Source organism: Scatophagus argus, chromosome 24 (genome assembly GCF_020382885.2).
Source record: "Scatophagus argus isolate fScaArg1 chromosome 24, fScaArg1.pri, whole genome shotgun sequence".
Classification (NCBI taxonomy): Eukaryota; Metazoa; Chordata; class Actinopteri; family Scatophagidae; genus Scatophagus; species Scatophagus argus.
Window position 1 is genome coordinate 7,112,567 of NC_058516.1, and position 20,871 is coordinate 7,133,437.

A 20,871-nucleotide genomic window follows, 5' to 3' on the forward strand; every position below is an offset into this window, starting at 1 on the left:
TACACTCACACCCTCCCTCCCTCTCCATTCAACTCACGACTGTCACTGTACAAAGCAGTACATTGGCTTCATTAAGGTGGGTTGGCGCCTCTCTGAAAATGAGTTTGCAGGTTTTAAAGATTTTTTTTTTAATCATTTTTGTCACTGCTGGATAAATGGTGGCTATGAGGAAAAGTACAATGTTTCCCTATGAAATGCAGGGGAGAAGAAGTATGAAGTTGCAGAAAATAGAAGTACTCAAGTTAAGTACTTAAGAGAATAATTTTGTGAAGAAAGACGTTTTAAGTGCAAATTCTAACTAATGGAGTCCTGGCAGACGTCTTCCTGGCTATTGGCTCTGAGGCCAGCATCACTGATATTAAATCTGTTTTCAGAGAACATTAATTGTTCTTCAATTACACCTTCCACCAGAAGTGTGAACTCAATTAAAAAGAAAATACTCCCCAAATTTCTATATTCCAATGTGAGCCACCTAACCCACACACACATACAAAAAGCCTGTTTAATAAAGTAAATAAATTCACATCCAGTTTTCTACGCACCAACAGAGGCCCTAGAGTTAAACTCTCAACCCTTCAGCCTCCAGAGGCCAAAGGAGGATTAAATCTTCACAGTTTAGATGTCATTACCTTGCAGCTCAGTTCGATATTTTGCTGGTGAGGCTGAATGTTTTCCTGAACAACATCAATAAAAGAGCAGCGCTCCTTTTCTTAATCTCTAAGACAGCACTCCTAACTACCCCTATAATTTTAAGCTCCTTCGCCCACACTGTCTTTGTCTTAAATGACATCCTCTATTCGACGCTGTCCTACACACTGACTTGCCAATCTGCAATGAGGTAGCTAAAAATAATTAATGGTAATCAGCTGAAATCTCTCAGGTTGTGTTAGCACAGACACAGACGAGCACAGACAGACACACAGACTGCCTCTGCCAGATAAAACCTGTGATGGAGTTTTTCATCATTGCTCTTGGAAGAATTGTGGAAACATATCATGAGAAGAACTTCTGATTGTCACAGTCATGATTGTGCCTTGAGTGGTTTCTTGTGTGCTTTACTGTTTCCTTTTGCTCCTTCCCTCACTTCTCTTCCTTCTTTGCAGCGCCTGTTCCACCTGCACACCTGCCCTGCATCCACCTCATTAGTTCTGTTCTAACCCCCAGTATTTTCCTCAGCCAATCAGCTCACCTGTGCTTCTCCACCCTGTTAGTAAAGTTTGTATTATGGTCCGGTTTGAGTTCAGTCCTCTGTTTGTCTCCCACTGCGATCCTGTTTTTGATGTTGTGATATATACTTTATCAACATACTCTGGGAAGTCATATTTTACTGAACTGATTTTTCTATTTTCTGTTTTTCAGCTGTGAGTCTTGCAAGGGCTGTGGGTGGGGAGAGATATGGGGTATGGTTTGGTTTTCTCTTTGTCTTATATCATGTATATTTGTTTGTGGAAAAATTGTCTATTTTGCTTCAATAAAAAGTTTGCTTTCTCCACTGCCTGTAGCTGATTTGTATTTGAACCGCACAATTCCCCCCCCCCCGCTTCCAAATGTTTTTTTATTCTTGTTTTCATAAATGAAATGAAATGAATTTTATGCGCTGGAGATCGCATCCATCAAGTGTGACAGCATGGAAAGTAATCTGCCGTGGGTGTAAGTTGGGGCGACGACAGATAGGGATGTAACTGTAAATCTGAAACCACTTAAGACTCTCAACAGCAACATCAGAAAAAAACAAGCATCTCTATCGTTGTGGCGCATTAATCGCTCTCAGTGAGCACAAAGGTGCACAAAGGTGAAGCACATTGGGTTTGTAAAGGTGGAGCAACGACTGGCTGGTGCAGATCTGAATGTCAGGGGAACCCATGGCCTCATTAAAGCTTAAACCGGCCCTGTTTGAATGGCCCTCTTGGCCCCTGAGTTCTCATAGCTCGTCTGCCATCAATTACATTGTTAGAAGCCCTCTTTTTTAAATCGTTTTCATGCCACATACCATTTCCGCAGATCGATAACATAACAATTTCTTTCTCTCAAGGAATGGATGCTGTTGACTTCTCTGCTGTAGTGAGAAATGACCAGGTCTGGCACGATGTCAGGAGGGACCATCAGTGGGACAAAGAGCCACAATTGAGTACCTGCTACCTTTTTCTAAAATGTCCGGTGATTTAAGGCAAAGGTGATTCCACGGTTACTGACTGTTTCCTGGCACAGGAGCAGGTATCCTGTGTTTTTTGTTGAAAGCATTTTTTTTTGCCATTGCCACAGTCTTTGTTTACACTACTGTTTCAAATGATTTTATTAAAAAACAGAGAATGTCTTGGAGGTTTTGTGAAGCATGTGGAACAGCTGTTGAATCTCCCATTTGGTTATTTAGCCTACCCACAGGAATAAGGTCAGAGGTCCTGGGACTCTTGGTGTGTAGCGTGATGGTTTGGCTATGGGAAACGATCTCAGAGAAGTTCTGCGTTTGATTCACGTTTTACCACTTGAGAAATGATTTTGATTCTGATGCTTTGAAAACTTTCTGGAGGCTGCGGGGGAGGAGGGGGCGTTAGTCTGCACCCTGCAGGATGGGGGCTTCACTATTTGTGTTTGTGATTTGGTAGGTGGTTACTGTCAGTCCTGGTTGATGGTTTTACAAGTGTTGTTGCCGCTGTTGTTACTGCTTTTATGCTGCTTTTGTGTGGGAGGTGTGTGTGTGTGTGTGTGTGTGTGTGTGTATGTGGTGCTCCAGCCTGGCTAACATGTGCTGGTTGTTCTTGCACATTTTGTAAGATAAAGGCCTATTAAAGGACTGCCAAAAGTCTCTCCCTCCTGCTTCCTCTAAGAATTCTGATGTTGTGAGTTTGGCAGCTGCTCCATATTGATTTTCACTGTATCAAGGCCTTCACGCAGGTCAACCAGCGTGTCTGATGAGATGGGGAGCTATTCGCCTTCTGATACTCCAGGATGTCAAAACATCCAGCTACAGCAGAGGCATTTTGTTGGCATTTTACTTTAGCAGAACTGAAATTCCTTGTTTAAAAATCCACTGAAGCGAGGGCAGCGCAAGTAAAGCACTAAAGCTACCGATGTGCGTAAAAGGTAATGTCAGTCCACACATTTTAAGAATTCAGAAGTGCCTCAGGACAGCACAGTCAATCCAAATGAACACACACCAATCCCTCTAGAAGCTAGAAACAGAAGAACTGACCTTTAACTTCAGAAAATTACTGGTTGCTGCAATGTGGCAGTGAAATGGCGCATGATTATGTTGTGTGCAACACCTTGGGGCGCACTATTAACATGCATGAACTCATAAAATGAGTAGAACTGTCTTAGCGGAGGCACATTGCTGGTAATGTCACCAGACAGACACAATGTGGCTATGACTCTCCCTACTAACACTCGCACAAAATAAAAACACTGTCTCAATACAGTACATAATAAAAATTCTGTTGGTCTTCATAACCTTGTAGTTAGTTGGTTTAAACCACAAGTGATCATATTCAGTACCTAAATATTAATGGTGCCTTGTAGATCCAGATTTGGTTGCGCGCTACTGTGTGTCTATGTAAGAGTCCCTGGCATGAAGGCATTTAGGAAAGCCTGTAACAGACGACGTGAAAATGTATCATCGGCAATCTGCTTCTCACACTGATGAGATTGGAAAGTAATGTCTGATGCCAAAGCCTGGCTGAGCTCAAGCTCCAGTGTCTCAAAGATCTGGTCAAGGGTTTCAGAGGCTCCCTGCAAAGCAGGGACTGAATTAAATTTCCTCTAAAGAATTGTCTATTACCCCTGTTCATGTATGCATTATAATAACTATTAAAAGAACTTGTCTCATTATGATTATTATCTCCCTAAGTGCAGGTAGCTGACTAGTAACTGATGAAGTTATGAAACCTCCCACACCTTGAAATACACACAAGGGATCCTCCCTTGTGTGTATTTGACATATTTGACATAAAAATGTTTTATAGCTTATACTTTCTGCTTTCTTTGTCGCCCCTAATTCTGTGATGGAAGCAGGAGGGGAAGACCAAGCTTGGGTGTGTCCAAAAGCAAAAGATAAAAAATTTGCCTTCCAGCACATCTAAAGCCCAGTTATTAACACAAATTATCTCCACTTTACCCAGAGCTGAACGCGCCCTCTGCTGCCAGGCTTTAGGCCAAGCCTAGAGTCAAATGAGAGGACTGAGATCACTCTCATATCAGTCTATTACATATGAAGCTAGAGCTAGGAGAGCTTAGCATAGCATTACAGCTTCATGGCTAGCTTACACTTTAGTAATTAGTGAGCTTTAGAAGATGTTGAAAGATATAGTTTTTTAACATTTAACTAAGTAAAGCTGTCTGTTTTCTTGGCTTTTTGTCTTTTCTCACCAAGATAAGCTAACCATCTGTTTGCTTTAGCTTATATTTAGGCTCAAGTGGTAATCATCTTCTTGTGATTTACATGAATATTTCACAAAATGTCAAATTATTAATTATTATCTTACTGAATTTGTACCCCACTTGCTGTAAATAACACTCTCCCACGACTGAAATCAGACGGAGTTAATGTGTTAAGTGTCAAAAAACACTTAACACATTTCCAGGGCAATGAAGCTGCGAGGCACATACACACATGTAGATGTAAAACCCACCGACCCACAACAAGTCAAAGGCCTCTCAGGAATGTGTGCGCCTGAAACTTTCCAGTAACCCTCAGCTTTCCTTTCTGTCCAGATGTTAACGCAGCTTCTCCTCACAACATGCACTCTGCAAATAAACTGCTGGAGTGATCAGGAAAAACGTTAGATGAGAACTGTTAGGTGATGCAACGTTTGGCTGAATGTGTGTGTGAGTCTGGAGCTAGAAAGAGGCAAATGCTTGAGTAAATAAAGTGGGAACAAATAACTAAATTAAGCTTAGCGAGCCCCCTGAATCAATCTTTTTTTAATGTTGTAGGCTTGTGTCTGAGTGCAACATAGCCTCTATCATCCAAAAGCACTAGTGCTTTCATCAATCATTATAAAGAAACAGCCCATGATGTTTGCTTTGATTCGCTGTCTGGGCCACACACACACACACATCCTGAGTTTTTGCACACAGGCCTGAAGCTGAGACAGGTCTTGTCTCTGTATCTTATGAGCAGCTCATGAATAGACATGATGCACATGTCAGCAAAGGAGCGGGAACAAATACTTTGGCTGCTGAGGCGTAGTTAACATGCAAGCTTTTTACTGTCAGGGCATAACAATGTAGCAGCCAGACTGAGGCTCTGAACAAAGACTACACTAATTAATCTCAATGGGTTAAAACTTGGATTAAAAAGCACAGAGTGGATGTTGTGGAGGACTTGAATAAGCAAGGTCCATAAATTATCACTTGACAACACAATAACACCTACATACACTCGGTTCTGAATGTCAGGTGATGATTTACCCCCATAAACTGACTGTATTTCAAAATAAAACTGCCATTTTATTGTTTTTTACGGCATGTGCAGGTGTTTGCAAGCACCCTGCCTCTGCCCACGTTTGCCTCTGATGATCTCATGCTACAGGTTCAACCTAAAATCTGCACTGTGCTGACACCTGCTGGTTAGACGGCACATGAAAACCCTGCACAAACCACGATACACAAAAGCGGACGTCGCTATAATGGCAGCACATTTAATTTTTATCTTAGGGAGCAGTACATTTTCAGTTAGAAAGACTATTCAACTGGCTCAGTTTCATAAAAAAAGAGTAAAACAATAAATCACACGCTCATACTTGAGAATTCAGCTACTTCAGCACAAGTTTCAGTGCCTATTACCAAGAAATGAGGTTACTACTGCAATGTAGTAATGGAAACACAGAAGGACAAAGTAATGCACTTTGAATGCAGGACTCCAGGCCACATTCAACCACTGCAGATTTTGTTTTAATGAGAACTTTATGAGCTGCGTGTGATATTTTGAAATCAAATTCGGTTAGTAACATTTCATGTTTAGACTGTGCATACTGTAATAAATGAAACAAAGGAAAGTTTGCACCTCTTCACACTTCAGCTACTCACAGCTATTCCAGTCACTGATTTAACCGCACTAGAAGTTAACTTGTTTAAAGATTTGAACAAAAGCTTGTCTACAATCAACAGAAGACCTGTGGGTCCGGGCAAAAACCAAAAACAAGAATTAAAAGAGCATCAAGCAGTGCACTGTTGCAGGTGATCTGTGTGAGCTGCAAGTCGGAAACGTTGCAGCAAAGCAGCTCCAAAAAGCAGGATCTGAAGACCACAATGAGGACTCTTCAGCCTGGTTACACTGCACTCCAGGGATTCCATTATAGCTTGTTATTTTGAAATTGAAAAACCTGATTAGATTTGGTCGAAAATGTCAGGCAGTCCACCTGAGCACAGATGATGTGAACCAGCTCAGCCTCACTGATGAATGAAAACTTGCTGAATGTTTTTGCCTCTGCTATGTGATGAGGACTAGGCTCTAATGTTTTTGAAATGCCAAAGAACTTGTATCACGGGGGCTGATATGGTAAGCAGACTGATTAGGATTACACAATCCTTATGGCTTGCTGCTGATTTCTGGATTATGATCTTATCTAACCATTTCAATTTACTACTGAAATGACGGAACAATCTAATTAATAATTAACCGGAATGAATGCATCATGTGGTCATAAAACACTTGAGAGAACTAGTGCACAATTTAGCCATAACTAAATTAAAATACACGCTTGCTAATTACTACGCAGAACAAAGTAGAGCTTTTCGAGTTTTTGTTTTGTTGGACATATTAGGCTTGATGGCAGCGCCAGATGAAACGTTAAACCACCAAAGTTCCAAAATGAAGCTGCTGAAGTTGGACCTCGAGCAGGAGAGTGTGAAGCGGCGTTCATTCTGCTCTTTGCTTTCTGCACTGACACAAAAGACAAATACCACCATTGATTTAAAGGTTACTTAAAGGTTACTACTTAATCAAGAACAGACTTCTATTGATGGCTAACTGGCCCTCCAAACATGTGCAGTACCTTCATTCATGGTCCAGTGCCATGTGAACCTTTCCTTTCATGTCGTCAACGTGATGTTTGATATACTCTTATCTAATCTTCTCTCTCTCTTGTATTCTTGCTGTAATATATGGAACATCAAGTTACTAGTCAGACAAGGGTGTGGGTTACTTTATAAATATTAGAGTTAAATGGACCAGGGAAAACATGACAGCAGTGATTTCTAAGGTCTCATTAACTTTAAGACAGTACAGTTATGAGCTGCACAATAACATGTCTCATGTGAGTTTGTGTGATGTTGTATGTGTTGTTCTGTTCCTGTGGTTACCACCAGACAGGACTTACAAGAGCAGCAGGCTTCATCTGTCTGTCTGTCAGCCTCGATGAGTGCTGACGTCACAGCGGTTCACTCCATCACAAACGGGCGGGTTCGATCTAAACCCAGGAGAAAAGGGTGAGGTGGAGTGGACGCAATTAAAAGTTGGCAGTTGAGAAACAAAAAAGGTCACAGCGGAAGGAAAGTGGAAAAAGTAGATAACAGCAGTCGAGATAGAAGCTTACGCAGTAGTTTTGTCTGTTTTTATGGTTATGTTGCGGTCAATTAATCCATCTGACGCTTTTCAAATATAAAGTGATGAGATGAGACTGAACTTTCAGACGTAATAGTCTACATAACATCAGAATAAAGAGAGTATATGCATCTTGTACCCTGATTATTACTGTATGCTTGTACATGAATGAAAACAACACTCTGCATATTAGCTTAAAATTTTAAATGACAATGAGTAATCCGCTCAGCTTAAACATTAACCTACACAGTCACAGTGTGTGTGCGCAGGTGATCTCTGCAGCTGAGGCAAAGGTGTATCTTTATCTGATGGTGTCTTCTATAAAGGTTGTAAAGACTTCCCAAGGCTTGTTGTTTGTTGAGTTTACCCTCACAAAGTGGCAATGTTTAACTCTGTGGGACTGAGCCTCGTGGTGCTGCTGTCGGCGCTGGCCGCAGCCACAGAAGAGAGGTGAGTGTTATTCATGAAATTATATTTACTACACAGAAAGGTACAGACATTACTGAAAACAGTTAACTTGACCAGAGGTTTAAAAAACAGTTGAAAAGCATCTCGAAAGTTCAGTAAGTGACGGGGGCTTATGTGCCTAGCTATTTCTTGCTTGGTTGTCCCACAAATTGTCCTTTTTATACTTTATATAATTAAAAAAGAAGACACGTAAATTGTGTGCTTTAGAGGTGCTGGCAGGTGGAATTTTTTCCCCTCATCACCCCCCGTAGAGAAATGAACATTAAAACAGAATGAGAGACTGAACGGGACTGAAATGAAACCCTTAAGGTGCAGGAGAGACATTTAAAAAACAATAAAAGGTGCGTCATTCAACTGAGCATTCTTGTTTAAGTATGAGGAGAGCTACAGGTAGAGGTAGGACACGCTGTACTTTGGAAAACCACTGATTCTCATGCTTCTTCTGTATTTTGGTGTGTGCAGCAGAGTGGAGCATGACTACTACAAATACCATCCCATGCCAGAGGTGAGGCGGCCTCATCACTCACATTGCTTTTAACAGATCACTACACACACACACACACACAGATACTCTAATGTGTAACAACACTCCTCTCTGCAGATCAGCGACTGGATGGTCCAGACTGCGAAGGCTCACCCTGACGTCGTGACCATAGTTGAATACGGACAGACCTATGAGAAGAGGGTCATTAGCTTACTCAAGGTAAAACCAAACTTTAAGAGTCACTTTCACATCAGAGGGGACTCCAGGAAGATACTGGACCATACTGTGTGTTTGAGCGATACAGTAGCAAAATAAAAAGAGTGTGTCTTCCAGATCGGCCTGAAGACTGAAGCGAAAAAGAAGGCAATCTGGATGGACTGCGGTATACACGCCAGGGAATGGATCGCCCCGGCCTTCTGCCAGTACTTTGTCAAGCAGGTAAGAGACAGATTTAGAAAAGAAAAATTAGCCTTTCCACTAAAAAATAGATTAATTAGCAAAAGAACATTATTTAGTTGAGTTTGCAGCCCACTTTATTTAGCTGAAATGAGAGAAGAGCCTTAATTTATATCCCACATGTTTGCCATTATATCAGTCTGATGTTCTTGTTTGCTAACTCAAATCAGATCCTGGAAACATACAAAACAAACCCAAAAATCGAAGAGATGATGAAGAACATGGACTTCTACGTCACCCCTGTGCTCAACATAGACGGCTACATCTACTCCTGGAAGGACAACACAGTCAGTGCTCCCGTTTAATGGATATTTATCAAATTACTTGTCTAAGGATCCGAGTTATGCGTCAGGAGGCCACAGGTGATCAGGATATGAGAGTATGAGTCTGTTAAAGCAATGGCAGTGGTTACGTTCAGATGAGCTGCAATTCAATCAGTGAATAAACTGATTTCTGATGCGCAACATGCCCCAAGCACAAAATCATCTCAAGATGAATGGGGGGCATTTCAGTATGCACAAGGGTCCCCACTGTATTCATTACTACACTGGTAAAACAATCAGAACCGGCTGATTTAACTGAGTGATCATTCTGACCCATCTAGACTCGACTGTGGAGGAAGAACAGGTCACCGGGACCTTCAGGCTGCGACTGCCACGGCACTGATCTCAACCGCAACTTTGACGCCAACTGGGGCAGTGAGTTTTGTGGTCCTCTTATTTACACAGCCTGTGGCTTTGACTATTGTGAATGATGGTCAATCAGGGCAGCTCCTGAACTAAGTGGAGCATTTAGCAGCTGGAGAGTCAGATATTTCCTACCAGGAGTCGGTAGAGCCGAAAAACAAATTCAAAAATGAGTGAATATTGGACCTTAACTCCTTAAAAACATGACTCTAATGCAGCTTTACACATAAATGCTTCATTTATATTGAAGATGTCATGTAGAGTTTCTAAGATTTGAACATGTGAAGCTGTGTTATGGGAAGCATTGGTGACGCATCTGATTCAAATCCATCGATTTTCTATGGTCGCCTTTTTCAGCAATCGGGGTCTCGTTTAACTGCTGCTCACTCATCTACTGTGGGAGCGAACCCGTGTCTGAGGCCGAGGCCCAGGCCGTCACTTATTTTGTAGGAAGCCGTATCGACGAGTTCCTGTGTTTCTTCACCATCCACTCCTACGGCCAGCTGCTCCTGGTTCCCTACGGACACCCCAACTTCACAGCCTCCAACTACAACGAGCTGGTATTTATATTTTTTACGCTGAAGCATATTTCACACATTTCTGAGAATGAACATGCACACGCAATATTCTACATAATACCGGGATGTGAGGTGCACATGCATCTTTATAGCCTAATTATCACTGCATGTTCCTGCATTAATAAAGGGAAATAGAAACGCCATAGAAACTGAGCTTATGCAGAGTAAATGAGACAATCTGCGAAAAACACTTCATTTATTTCAAGGTTTTGGATTTAATATTGTGCAGCAGATAAGCAGCACATCTGAATGGTGCACTACGAAATGCAGAGAGAGTTCACACAGTGTACACAAAACACACACACACACCTGAAAGCGGTCGGTCGTCATGTGCCAAGGCGGAACAGAAGCTGTGAAGTATTCATAGTGGAAAACAAAGGGCTGGTTGGTGTCAGGATTACATCCATTCATCTCTTTGGATTTAGCAGGAGAAGTCAGCCCGCTTTGCCCGCCACTCAAGCCACACCATGTTTCTTTGCTCATCAGACATTCATGGTTGATGTGATGAGGTTTTCAATTATGAGTGAACGTGGAGCCCGACTGGTTTATGAACACTCAAATTGATGCAATAACATCCTGTCAGGTGTTCTCAATCAGCCTGCTTCCCAACAGTATTACTCTGCCTTTCCACAAGTGCACCACCAGCTTACTTTGCAATTAACAAAAAGACAACTGGCAACAGGGAAAACAGAAATTCATCCTGAAATGTTTTCAGGAACACTGAAGGACATGTTGCAAACTGTAATTATTTAGCTGATCGAAATGACTTAAAATTCAAAAGACAAAACACACATTAAGGAGTTCCTTTTCATGTTGACATTTTTGGAAATTAACGGTCAGTAATGTTGGATTGCATTACTTGCTCAATCCATATATCTACATATTCATCTGTTCTGACTGGGCACAGAAACATTTGATACTCCTGCACCACAGTGTCTGTACACCACCGGAAACAGCATCCCAAACATGCACTCACATTCTCACGTGTCTGTCATGGGCATCAGTTCCTGGCATTGACGCTGGTGAAGCTCTGGAAATTTTAAATTTACGTTTCCTTTCATGTAAAACAGCTTCCTGGTAACTCCAAGTTGCTGGAGAAGGTTTTCAAACCTTTGTGTTGAATCCCCTCATTAGGGGAGAAAACTTATATTATCCACACACACAGAGCCGGTGTAGATTGTAAGAATCACAGTTTAAGCTCAAGTTTAAGCTTAAAAAAAGGTACATTTGCCTCTGCAAACTGTGATCTTTAATTTCAAATCTATAACACTGCAGAAAAAACATTGCTTTTATTCACATTAAGGTTGTACCACTCTGTGGCTTTACTCAATAGAACTGAAAAGGTAAATCCATGGGCTCTCTGCACAGTTCAGTGATTATATGACACAAGCTAATGTCTGCTTCCTCAGATGGAAGTCGGTTTGGCTGCAGCAGAGGCCATAAAGAAGGTCCATGGGAAGCACTACACTGTAGGAGCCTCACCGGACGTACTGTGTAAGTCTGCACATCACTGCTGCTCACACACTCATCAGAGTTAGAAGTGTTCACAACGTGGCTCTAAGAACGGTCCCGTCCCACTCTGAAATATCTCGTCCTCTAGCGCCACCATTACATTTGTGGTTTTGAGAGAAATGTCTCAGTCCCAGCTGTAAGTTGTGTTTGGTGCTAATTAGCACAAACTAACTGGCTTGGCTGTATTTCATGCCTCATTGGTACCCGAAGCAGCATAAAGTAGTAAAATAAAGTGGCTACTAAAAGCCTAGTGAAAAAAAGGGGCACAGGACGACCAGTAACATTCATACCCTCTTTCTCTAGACCCCAACTCTGGTTCATCCAGAGACTGGGCTCGCATGCAGGGGATCCCCTTTGCCTACACCTTTGAGCTGAGAGATAACGGGACATATGGCTTCGAGCTTCCAGAGGATCAGATCCAGCCGACCTGTGAGGAGGCCTACAGTGGAGCCCTGCACATCATCACCTACGTCCACGACAAGACCTTCAGTGGTGCAGTGGCAACCGCCGCCGCAACCCTGTGGACCATCCTGTTAGCGGTGGGTGCCACCAGCACCACCCTGATGTGAGGTGGAAAAACCTGCATGAAGTCCGCTGAGCAAAACTACTATTCAGTGTTGGCTTCAAGTTTTAGAGTTCCAGTTTTTAATATGCAAAGTTTTTATCAGCAGAATCTGCTGCTAATAGGATATGATAAATAGTATGGAAATATTTCTTAATTTATAAATGCTATAACATGGTTGTAAAGTGTCTTTGAATGATATGTCATATTTATCTGTTCATAAGCTTCGATAAATGTCACACTGCAGCTCCCAAGCTATTTTTATCACTGAGTATCAGGAAATGTAATGAGACAAAAGAATAAATATGTACAATATGTTCCATTTTCCATGTGTTATTTTTTATGTATTGCATCAGTAATTACAGTCTTGACAATCCGTATGTTACATACGCCTGAAATACCAGTTCAAGATGTTTTTGCAAAAATTACATTATGCACCAAGGCAGGTGTGTAAACCAAAAAGAGGAGAAAAAAGATGTTGACTTTTGAAGGTATATGTGTGTGTTATATAATTAAAAAGTTCCAATGTAACAGCCTCACAGCAGCGTTTCAGTGTTTGTTACTGTGTTCCTGAAGGGCTGGAAGCTTTGTTGTCTCAGGCAGGCGAGCGAAAAGAAGAGCTGCTCCTCAGGAGGAAACTGGTCCCACTGTGTCCACGTCCAGCCTGAGAGAGAAAAACACATTCTTTGTCATGAACTGCTCAGGGTGGTGGGGATATTTTTTGCCCCTTTAAATATTTGTGGAAAACATTAGCTCCACATCACATGCCTTCGTTCTTCTCCGGCTCCAGGTTCTCTGGCTCTCCTGACCGCTTCCTGTCCAGTTCTCCCTGCATGATTATGGTGACATAGTGGTACTGCTCCTCCAGTCTGATGGAGTTCACCACTGAGACGAAGCGGACGTTCACCAAACGCACCCCTGCTTCCTCCAACGCCTCTCTGTGAGCGCACTCCTCCCACGTCTCCCTTTTAATTACATAAATACGTGTCACATCCACCGGAAGTCATCACATGCTTTCACATTTTAGGGCAGGTCATATGGACAGTACTCTGAGGAATATATTAAGATGACTGCCCCTCGACCCCTTAACTCGCTGGACTGTCTTCATTAAAGGAATGTCAAAATGATGACAGTCTCACCACTCTGCACCAAACTGCATTTACAATAGAACAAATTAATATATGTACAGACTTAATTGGCGGGCACTTGTAACCACGCACGTTCAGAACATGTCTTAATATTTGTTGAGCTCTTTGGGGAAATTCGGCATAATAACTGACTTAAATGTTTTTATTTCATTGTGGTTTATGTCTTAATGACAGAAAAACACACAATAGAGAAAGGAGTGAAGTCGTTATTGTCACAAGAGATGTTTGCTGAACTACATAACAAAAGGCCAGTGTTAAGCATCCCTAACACACGTATGAGACGCGTCCGTCAGATTTGCGGAAGGAGTTTGCTAACTGGCTACCTACTCACCCAAACTCTAAGTGGCCACCGACGAGCTGATATTTGCCTTTACCAGTTTCGCTTTTCCGTTTTCCCAGGAGAACACAGCCTGGGTGGGCTAAGTCTGTTACCAGCACCCCGACCCCAACTCCTGGACGTTTCACCACTTTATCTGACATTGGGTCAAACCTAAAAAAATAACGACTTATGAATGACTTAGAGCTAGCTATAGGAACCTAACCCTGCACTGCAGCATTGTAGACAAGCTACTCAGGAAGAACAAGATGTATCCCTCCTCTTCACTTCCGGCTACGCTTTAAGAGTCTTTTAGAGCCCTCCCGTGGACGGTACACTAACTTCTTGTTTGCTTCTATCAAGTGGTTTAGCAACATTATTATGACACAAAAATAATAAACATCTGATATATCACGTTGTACTGCATTAACTGTTCTAGTTATCTGGTTATTTTTGAATTAGCTGGGCAATCTTGTTTAAATACGCTGAAAGCGCAAGCTGTACCTACTAAACGAACAATGGTGCAACACTGCCACCTCGGGACGAGTTGTGCTTAGTGCATGTTCTGTCTGCAGAGAGGGCAGTGATAAAAATTACATCCAGGGACTGTATATAAAAATGCTGCAATTCAATATAAATCAGCTAGGTAAATGAATAACATATAACAATATATAAATAAGTTAATATATGTCCATGATTACAGCATTGACTGGTATGAAGAGAAAAGAATGTGATTTAAATGAAGGTGATCTGTCAACTTGGTAAAAACATTATACCTAACTGTATATATAGTCAAAACTAGATCTGTCTTGTTTTACAAATAACACTTATATACTTGTATAATAATGTACTTGTAATGCGCTTTAAATTAAATACTGCACTTGCAATGGATCAGCCTATTTTTATTACCTTCGGTTATTGTTATGTTTACTTAATTACAGGATCAGAATACTTCTTTCACCACTGGTTTGGTGAAATGATCAAATAGACAGTCCTTTCACACCTTTACGTACAGGCATTTAACAGTTTTCCACCGACACCCGTTTTCCCCGCTAGACCTGCCCGGTGGCTCTGGCCCCGCCCTGCTCACCTCTCCCTGCTCTCACCTGTGAGACATTTTCCACCTGTGAATCCAGGCACCTGGACTTCTTTACTTCTTTGGATCTTTCTCTTTCACTGTTCTGCTCTCTGAGTGTCACGGCAGGTAACCATCTCTCTATTTTTAATTCCTTCAGCCTTTTCTTCGCAACTCGTCTGACAGTGTCACCATGAGTGCCAAACTGTGGACAGAGGAGCAGTTTAACTGTCCTGTGTGTCTGGACCTCCCAAATGATCCAGTCACCATCCCCTGTGGACACAGCTACTGCATGGGCTGCATCAAGGACTACTGGAGCAAGGACGATCCCAAAGGGATCTACAGCTGCCCCCAATGCCGCCAGACCTTCTGCCCCAAGCCCTCCCTGTCCAGGAACACCATGCTGGCTGAGGCTGTGGAGCAGCTCCGCAAAGGGGCCCTCAAAGCTGATGTGCGTGAGTCTATACGAAGCGCCCGTGGTATGGCCTCTGCTGCATCTAGATCCAAGGGGAAGCTCTCCTCCTCAGCAGTGGCATGTGACATGTGCAAAGGAGAACAGCGAGAGGCGGTCAAGAGCTGCTTGGTGTGTATGAGCTCATACTGTGAAGCCCACCTGAAACCTCACCACACCAAGAAATCTCTGAAGCAGCACGAGCTCATAGCACCCACAAGCAATCTGGCTGAGAAGATCTGCACCCAGCACAAGTACCTGCAGGAGTTCTTCTGTCGTCAGTGTAAGATGTTCATCTGCTGGCTGTGCACCAGCAACCACCACAAGGGCCACGAGTGTGTGTCCACCAAGGCTGAGCGCCTGGAGAAACAGGTAGGCAAGAACTGATGCTGCACTGGCCTCAGGCACCAGATGACTAGATGGCAGTGATGAGGGGGGCCCAGCCAGTTAGCAGAGGGGGGGGGACAGCTGTCGAGTCAGTATCGGCTGATCGGCTGAGTAAAACACTTTTTAGTAATTAAATATAGCCAGTTAAAGGTCTAATCAGTCAAACAGGGCTGCTACTGATGATTTTAAATTAATAATGATATGACAACGTTTGCTTTACTTTCTGTCTGAACACACATTATCAATACTTGAGTAATTCTGACTTATTAAACACTTAAAACAGAGCATAAAATGCTTGATTTGTGTAATAAAGGACCTTTAAACAGAAAGTGGGCAGTTGTTTCTACAGTAGACGATAAGCCGATGTGTGTATCACCGGCCTGCTATCTGTCCATTGTTCTGGGTTTCTGTTTAAGGTGTCGTCCTCTCTTCTTTGTGTCTGACTGAGGTTCCAGCCCGGCTGAGGACATTCCTAACTACATTCCTGTCCGTTCATAACTCTCCACCCTGTCATGCTTTCTCATGTTTGTCAGAGGTTGTTCTGATGCCACGTCCTCATGTATTCTGCTATAGAAAGTGCTGTCAGAGATGCAGGCGGAGAATCAGCAGAGACTGAAAGACAGAGAGCAGGAGCTGAAAGACTTGAAGAAGGTGATGGAGGTGATGAAGGTCGGTTAGAAGAACTTTATCCTTGTTAAGTTTGCTCAAAATGAATCCAAACTTCATACAAATTTCACATTTATTTGAGATAAGTGCAGCTGGGCCTTACTGTATGCATACTGTGGCATGCTGGTCTCCTTCCCTGCCTGAACAGCGTTCTGCAGACAGGGTACATGATGACACGGAGCAGGCGCTGTCAGAGCTGCAGCGCTCGGTGGAGCGTCTGCAGGAGCTGCTGGAGGAGGTGCTGGATCAGGCAGGCCAGGAGAAGATGGGCCAGGCTCAGGAGGTCGCTGACAGCTTGGAGGCTGAGATCAAGGAGCTGAAGAAGAGGGACACGGAGATGAAGGACCTCGTACGGTGCGAGGACCACATCCACTATCTGCAGGTAGGCCAGACCAGGAAGTTCAGACTAACTGTGGGGGTAATATCACTGTTTGGGGAAGAAACCTTGCTGTCTTCACACAAGACTTTATGGTCACATAGTTTTCTCTTCTCATCTTTCAAAAGTCAAACTTCACATTTTTTTCAGACATGTGAGTCCATGTGCACTCCCCTGGAGTCGGGGGACCTGCCCCCGGTGGTGGTCAATCCAGAAGCTTCCCTAGAGCCTGTACGAGACGCCATCCTGGACCTCAGGGAGAAGGTGGAGGATCTGTGCAACCAGGAGCTGAGCAAGATCACCAAACAAGGTCTGTCATGAGAGTGTTGTTTGGTCCTGCCTCTTCTTCTTGCCATGTCTCATCTGTCATCTGTCTTCACCTTACTGTCTTTTCTCTTCCAGTCAATGACACGACACTGTTCACTCTGAAAGACTGTAAGTTCCAGCCTTTTTATATTTTCAACCTGAGCAGAGCAAATGGTGTAGCTGTTGTCGAACCTTCATGCTAAACAGTGACTTCCTCTCATTTCATGTAGCCAACCGCAACGCGGGACAGAAAGGAGGGATTTTTAAATGTGAGTCTTGATTTTATTTTATTTTTTTAAATCTGAATATGTCACAAACCTGAAACTAATTTCACCTTTTTTAAAGTGTTTTCTGGTCTGGGCTCTCGCAACACCAACAGCCGTTCACCAGGTAGGTCCGGGGTTTTTAAATCCACATTTCACCACCATTACTTCATCTTTCTGCTTTGTTGTCTTTTGCATAACTAGGTGTAGTGTTTACACGATTTCTTTTGTGATTTACAGCTTCCACCCCCAATATTTCAGTTGGAGCACGGAGTACAGACAGACGAGGATTTGGTACCGTACACTGATGTTCATTATAATATATTTGACAACATTAAAAGCACACACAGGCCTTGTTAAACATGACGTTTCATTATCAGGTACAGGCCCAAAAAATCAAGACGTGAGGAGCAGAGACGCACCACGAGGTGAGAGTTTGTGTGTGTGCTGTTGAAAATCCCCTAAATTAACCTGCAGTGTGTGTCACTACCAAGGATGGAGCAGTAAAATGTGTGTGTGTGTGTGTGTGTGTGTGTGCATGTTTTAAAACTATTCTTCTTTCCTGTTGCAGACAGAGGAAACACAAGCTCGCCTAGACTGCGGGACAGACAGAGAAGAGAGGACAGAGAGACAGGTAGGTTCACTTTACTTTGCCTGGCAGGATGTCGAGACTTCCTGATGATAATTTGGCAGTTAGTTCCTGCTGCAAGAAATGTTTCCGTAAGCATGTCAAAGGAGGTGAACGTTACACCTGACAAACATCAGCATGTTCGCATGATGATGCCATGATGACATCATCACACCTTGTGCTTGGAGACCACAAGGTTCTAACAGGAGGCTTGACAAAGAGAAGGTGTGCGGTTTGAGAGATGTGGGTCTGTAATGTGATCGGATCTCATTAAAGACATTATTCAGGTGCATTATGGGAAATGTAGGATACAGCATTTCACCTATAGTATTGATTTAAAATTAAAGTGAATGATCTAGTTTAATAAAATCAGTACTCTGTGGATGGAATAAAATTTCCAAACATAATTACCAGAGAAGTAATGAATGTATTTGGTAAGCTGTTATCAACTTAACCCAACCTTGATCTAATATCTCACGTGTCTTCCAACCAGTGAGGGAGACCAATCCCAGACCCAGCCCCAGACCTAGTCCCACTCCAAGCCGCAGAGAGTCCCAGTCTCTTTGGAGCAGGTCCAGTCAGAGCCAGGCTGCCCCTGCTGCAGCCTTGACCCCGGCTCCAACTCCCATTCCAGCCACAGCAGCTCCAGCTCCAGCTCCAGCTCCGGCAGCAGCATCAACTGGAGGTACAAAAACAATGTTTGGAAAGAAAATAAAACTCCACCAACTTGCAACACCTTTCTAATACAACAGTGACAAGCAATAAATGCTCATGTTCTGCTTGGTCTTCTCCTCCTGGTTCGGTCAGGTTTCAATCGGATGGGCTCAATCGCGTTGATCAGCAACATCTTCCGTTCTCATCGGCGTGGCACCAACCCAGCCACCCCTGCTGCCCCAGCCAATGACACACCATCTACAGGAGGAAACCCATGTAAGGCCTGACCCCCTCGCATGACCTCCTCTCTGACCTTAGTGTTATAAGCATCTCAGTATTCAGGGAGTTACAAACAGAACAAATAGATGAGAGCAAACAAGAGCTGAGTGCATTTTGCCCTACGTACATAGCTGTACAGCATATTGATTACCCAGACTAAGTGTGTGACTTGTGTGCACTCAACAGGGGCTATGGCTGCTCTGCCTGAAACGGAAAGTAAGATGGCTGCCTTCATATATACAAAATTCTTATTATTTTGTTTCGTTGTCACATTCAGTCCTAATCACTTAAACTTAGGCATGTTCATACTAATGTGTCTTAACATTGGACAGTTAATCCTGGTCTCTTCTTGGACTCGCCTACCCCCAACACCATGAATCACGCTCCTATTTTCCCTGGATGTGAGTAACCTTTGTGTTGCCATTTTGAGAAAAGAAACATGAACAAGCAACACCAGCAAATAAAAATATATTGTGATGAATGTAACAAAAGACTAATTGGACAATATATTGCATTGTAACTGTTTGCAAAATGCACCTCTTTGCACATTTTCCAGTGAGAGAAATCAACATTGACAGCATCCAGGCCCCAGAGCCGAGGACCAGAGAGGAGTTTCTACAGTGTGAGTCTCAGTGTTTAACTACAATATTACGTTTTATTCAGAGATGAGTTGTCTGCGTCTGCTGCAGGGATTGTTAATTAAACTTCTTCCTTCCTAGACTCTGTCACGTTGACCCTTGACCCCAACACGGCCCATCGGCGGCTGGCTCTCTCTGAAGGCAACACTAAAGCAACCCTGCAGGCGGCGGCGCAGGCCTACCACGACACTCCAAAGCGTTTTGACGGCTGGACCCAGGTGATCTGCGAGACACCGCTGTCCGCCCAGCGCTGTTACTGGGAGGTGGAGTGGAGGGGTCGGGGCTCATCTATGGGCGTAGCGTATGCAGCATTGAACAGGAAGGGCTCAGACGCCAGGTCGGGGCTCGGTTACAATGCCCAGTCCTGGACCCTGGAGCTGTCGGACACCTGCTGCTCTGCCATGCACGACAACCAGAAGAGGGACATACCGGTCACCTACTCACCCCGCCTGGGCATCTTCCTGGACCTGTCCACTGGGACGCTGGCGTTCTACAGTGTGGCAGACAGCATGACACACCTTCACACCTTCCGAGCTAACTTCACCCAGCCGCTTTACGCTGCCTTCGGGGTGGGCAGTGGAGTCGGCGTGGGTCTGGACTTCGCCCTGGGCCAGTTCAGCTCCAGCGTTGACAGCATCAAGATCTGTCCCATATGAGGACGCAGGCACTGACAGGCCACATTCACGTCATCAGAACAACTGACTTCAGAGTTAAACACAGCAGCTCGGACGTGCTGTTAGCAGTGACTGAAAGCTTTTTTGTCCCTTTTTTCATATTTTAAATGCACTTTGTGAGACAAGTTTGGGTTCCACGCCAAAAGCAATCGCTGCATTGTTTACAGCCATGCTAGAAGCTTGGCTATGTGAATGGAAACATCAGCCTGTTGGCTGGTTCATCACAAAAACTACTGCATGGACTCTTGGATGGATGTTTGTGGTCTCTAAAGTCCAAATTGTGTTTTGTCCAATAGTTTGGTTTGTGGACCAGTTCCTACAGTACTACAGTACAGAGCTGTTGTGATAAGTCGATGAGTTGTCAACAATTAAATTAACCTGCAACTATTTTGATAATCGATTAAACAATCTGAGTCAATTTTATGAAAAATTCTCTGATTTCAGCTTTTCAAATGTAAATATTTTCTGGTTTCTTTCATCCACTGTGACAATAAACTGAATATAATTTGGTTATCGGGTGAAACATTTCAGGATGTCTCCTTAGGCTTTGGGCTGGAGTGTGTGTGTGTGTGTGTAGCTGAGAGCAGATGTGGATTTTATTTTTGTCAGTTTAAGGGGAAAAAAATTGCCATGTTCTCGGTCATCAAATACAAATCCAGTTTGGATCTTGTGACATCTCACAAACACAAACACACACATCAGACTTTCTGCACAAGTTCTTCCA

General features: G+C 43.3%; 3 protein-coding genes across 3 annotated transcripts; 2 read left to right on the forward strand and 1 right to left on the reverse strand.

Moving 5' to 3' along the window:
* Nucleotides 1-7,905: 7,905 nt before the first annotated feature.
* On the forward strand, nt 7,906-12,471 carry cpo (carboxypeptidase O). The gene is made up of 9 exons (XM_046382824.1): nt 7,906-7,990; nt 8,471-8,513; nt 8,610-8,711; nt 8,826-8,930; nt 9,119-9,235; nt 9,553-9,646; nt 9,992-10,194; nt 11,622-11,706; nt 12,028-12,471. The coding sequence occupies exons 1-9, from the start codon at nt 7,923-7,925 to the stop codon at nt 12,291-12,293; spliced, it is 1,083 nt and encodes a 360-aa protein (XP_046238780.1). The 5' UTR covers nt 7,906-7,922; the 3' UTR covers nt 12,294-12,471.
* A 132-nt stretch (nt 12,472-12,603) lies between these two features.
* On the reverse strand, nt 12,604-14,033 carry nudt15 (nudix (nucleoside diphosphate linked moiety X)-type motif 15). The gene is made up of 3 exons (XM_046382825.1): nt 13,766-14,033; nt 13,055-13,251; nt 12,604-12,950 (listed from the first exon to the last, which is right to left on the reverse strand). Exons 1-3 carry the CDS (start codon nt 13,912-13,914, stop codon nt 12,823-12,825), a joined length of 474 nt encoding a protein of 157 aa, XP_046238781.1. The 5' UTR covers nt 13,915-14,033; the 3' UTR covers nt 12,604-12,822.
* An 835-nt stretch (nt 14,034-14,868) lies between these two features.
* trim25l (tripartite motif containing 25, like) lies at nt 14,869-20,661 on the forward strand. The gene is made up of 16 exons (XM_046382020.1): nt 14,869-15,648; nt 16,237-16,332; nt 16,478-16,711; nt 16,856-17,015; nt 17,108-17,140; nt 17,242-17,280; nt 17,357-17,401; nt 17,515-17,568; nt 17,655-17,702; nt 17,846-17,908; nt 18,396-18,587; nt 18,710-18,832; nt 19,022-19,051; nt 19,168-19,236; nt 19,392-19,457; nt 19,555-20,661. Exons 1-16 carry the CDS (start codon nt 15,019-15,021, stop codon nt 20,127-20,129), a joined length of 2,457 nt encoding a protein of 818 aa, XP_046237976.1. The 5' UTR covers nt 14,869-15,018; the 3' UTR covers nt 20,130-20,661.
* The last annotated feature ends 210 nt before the right edge of the window (nt 20,662-20,871 follow it).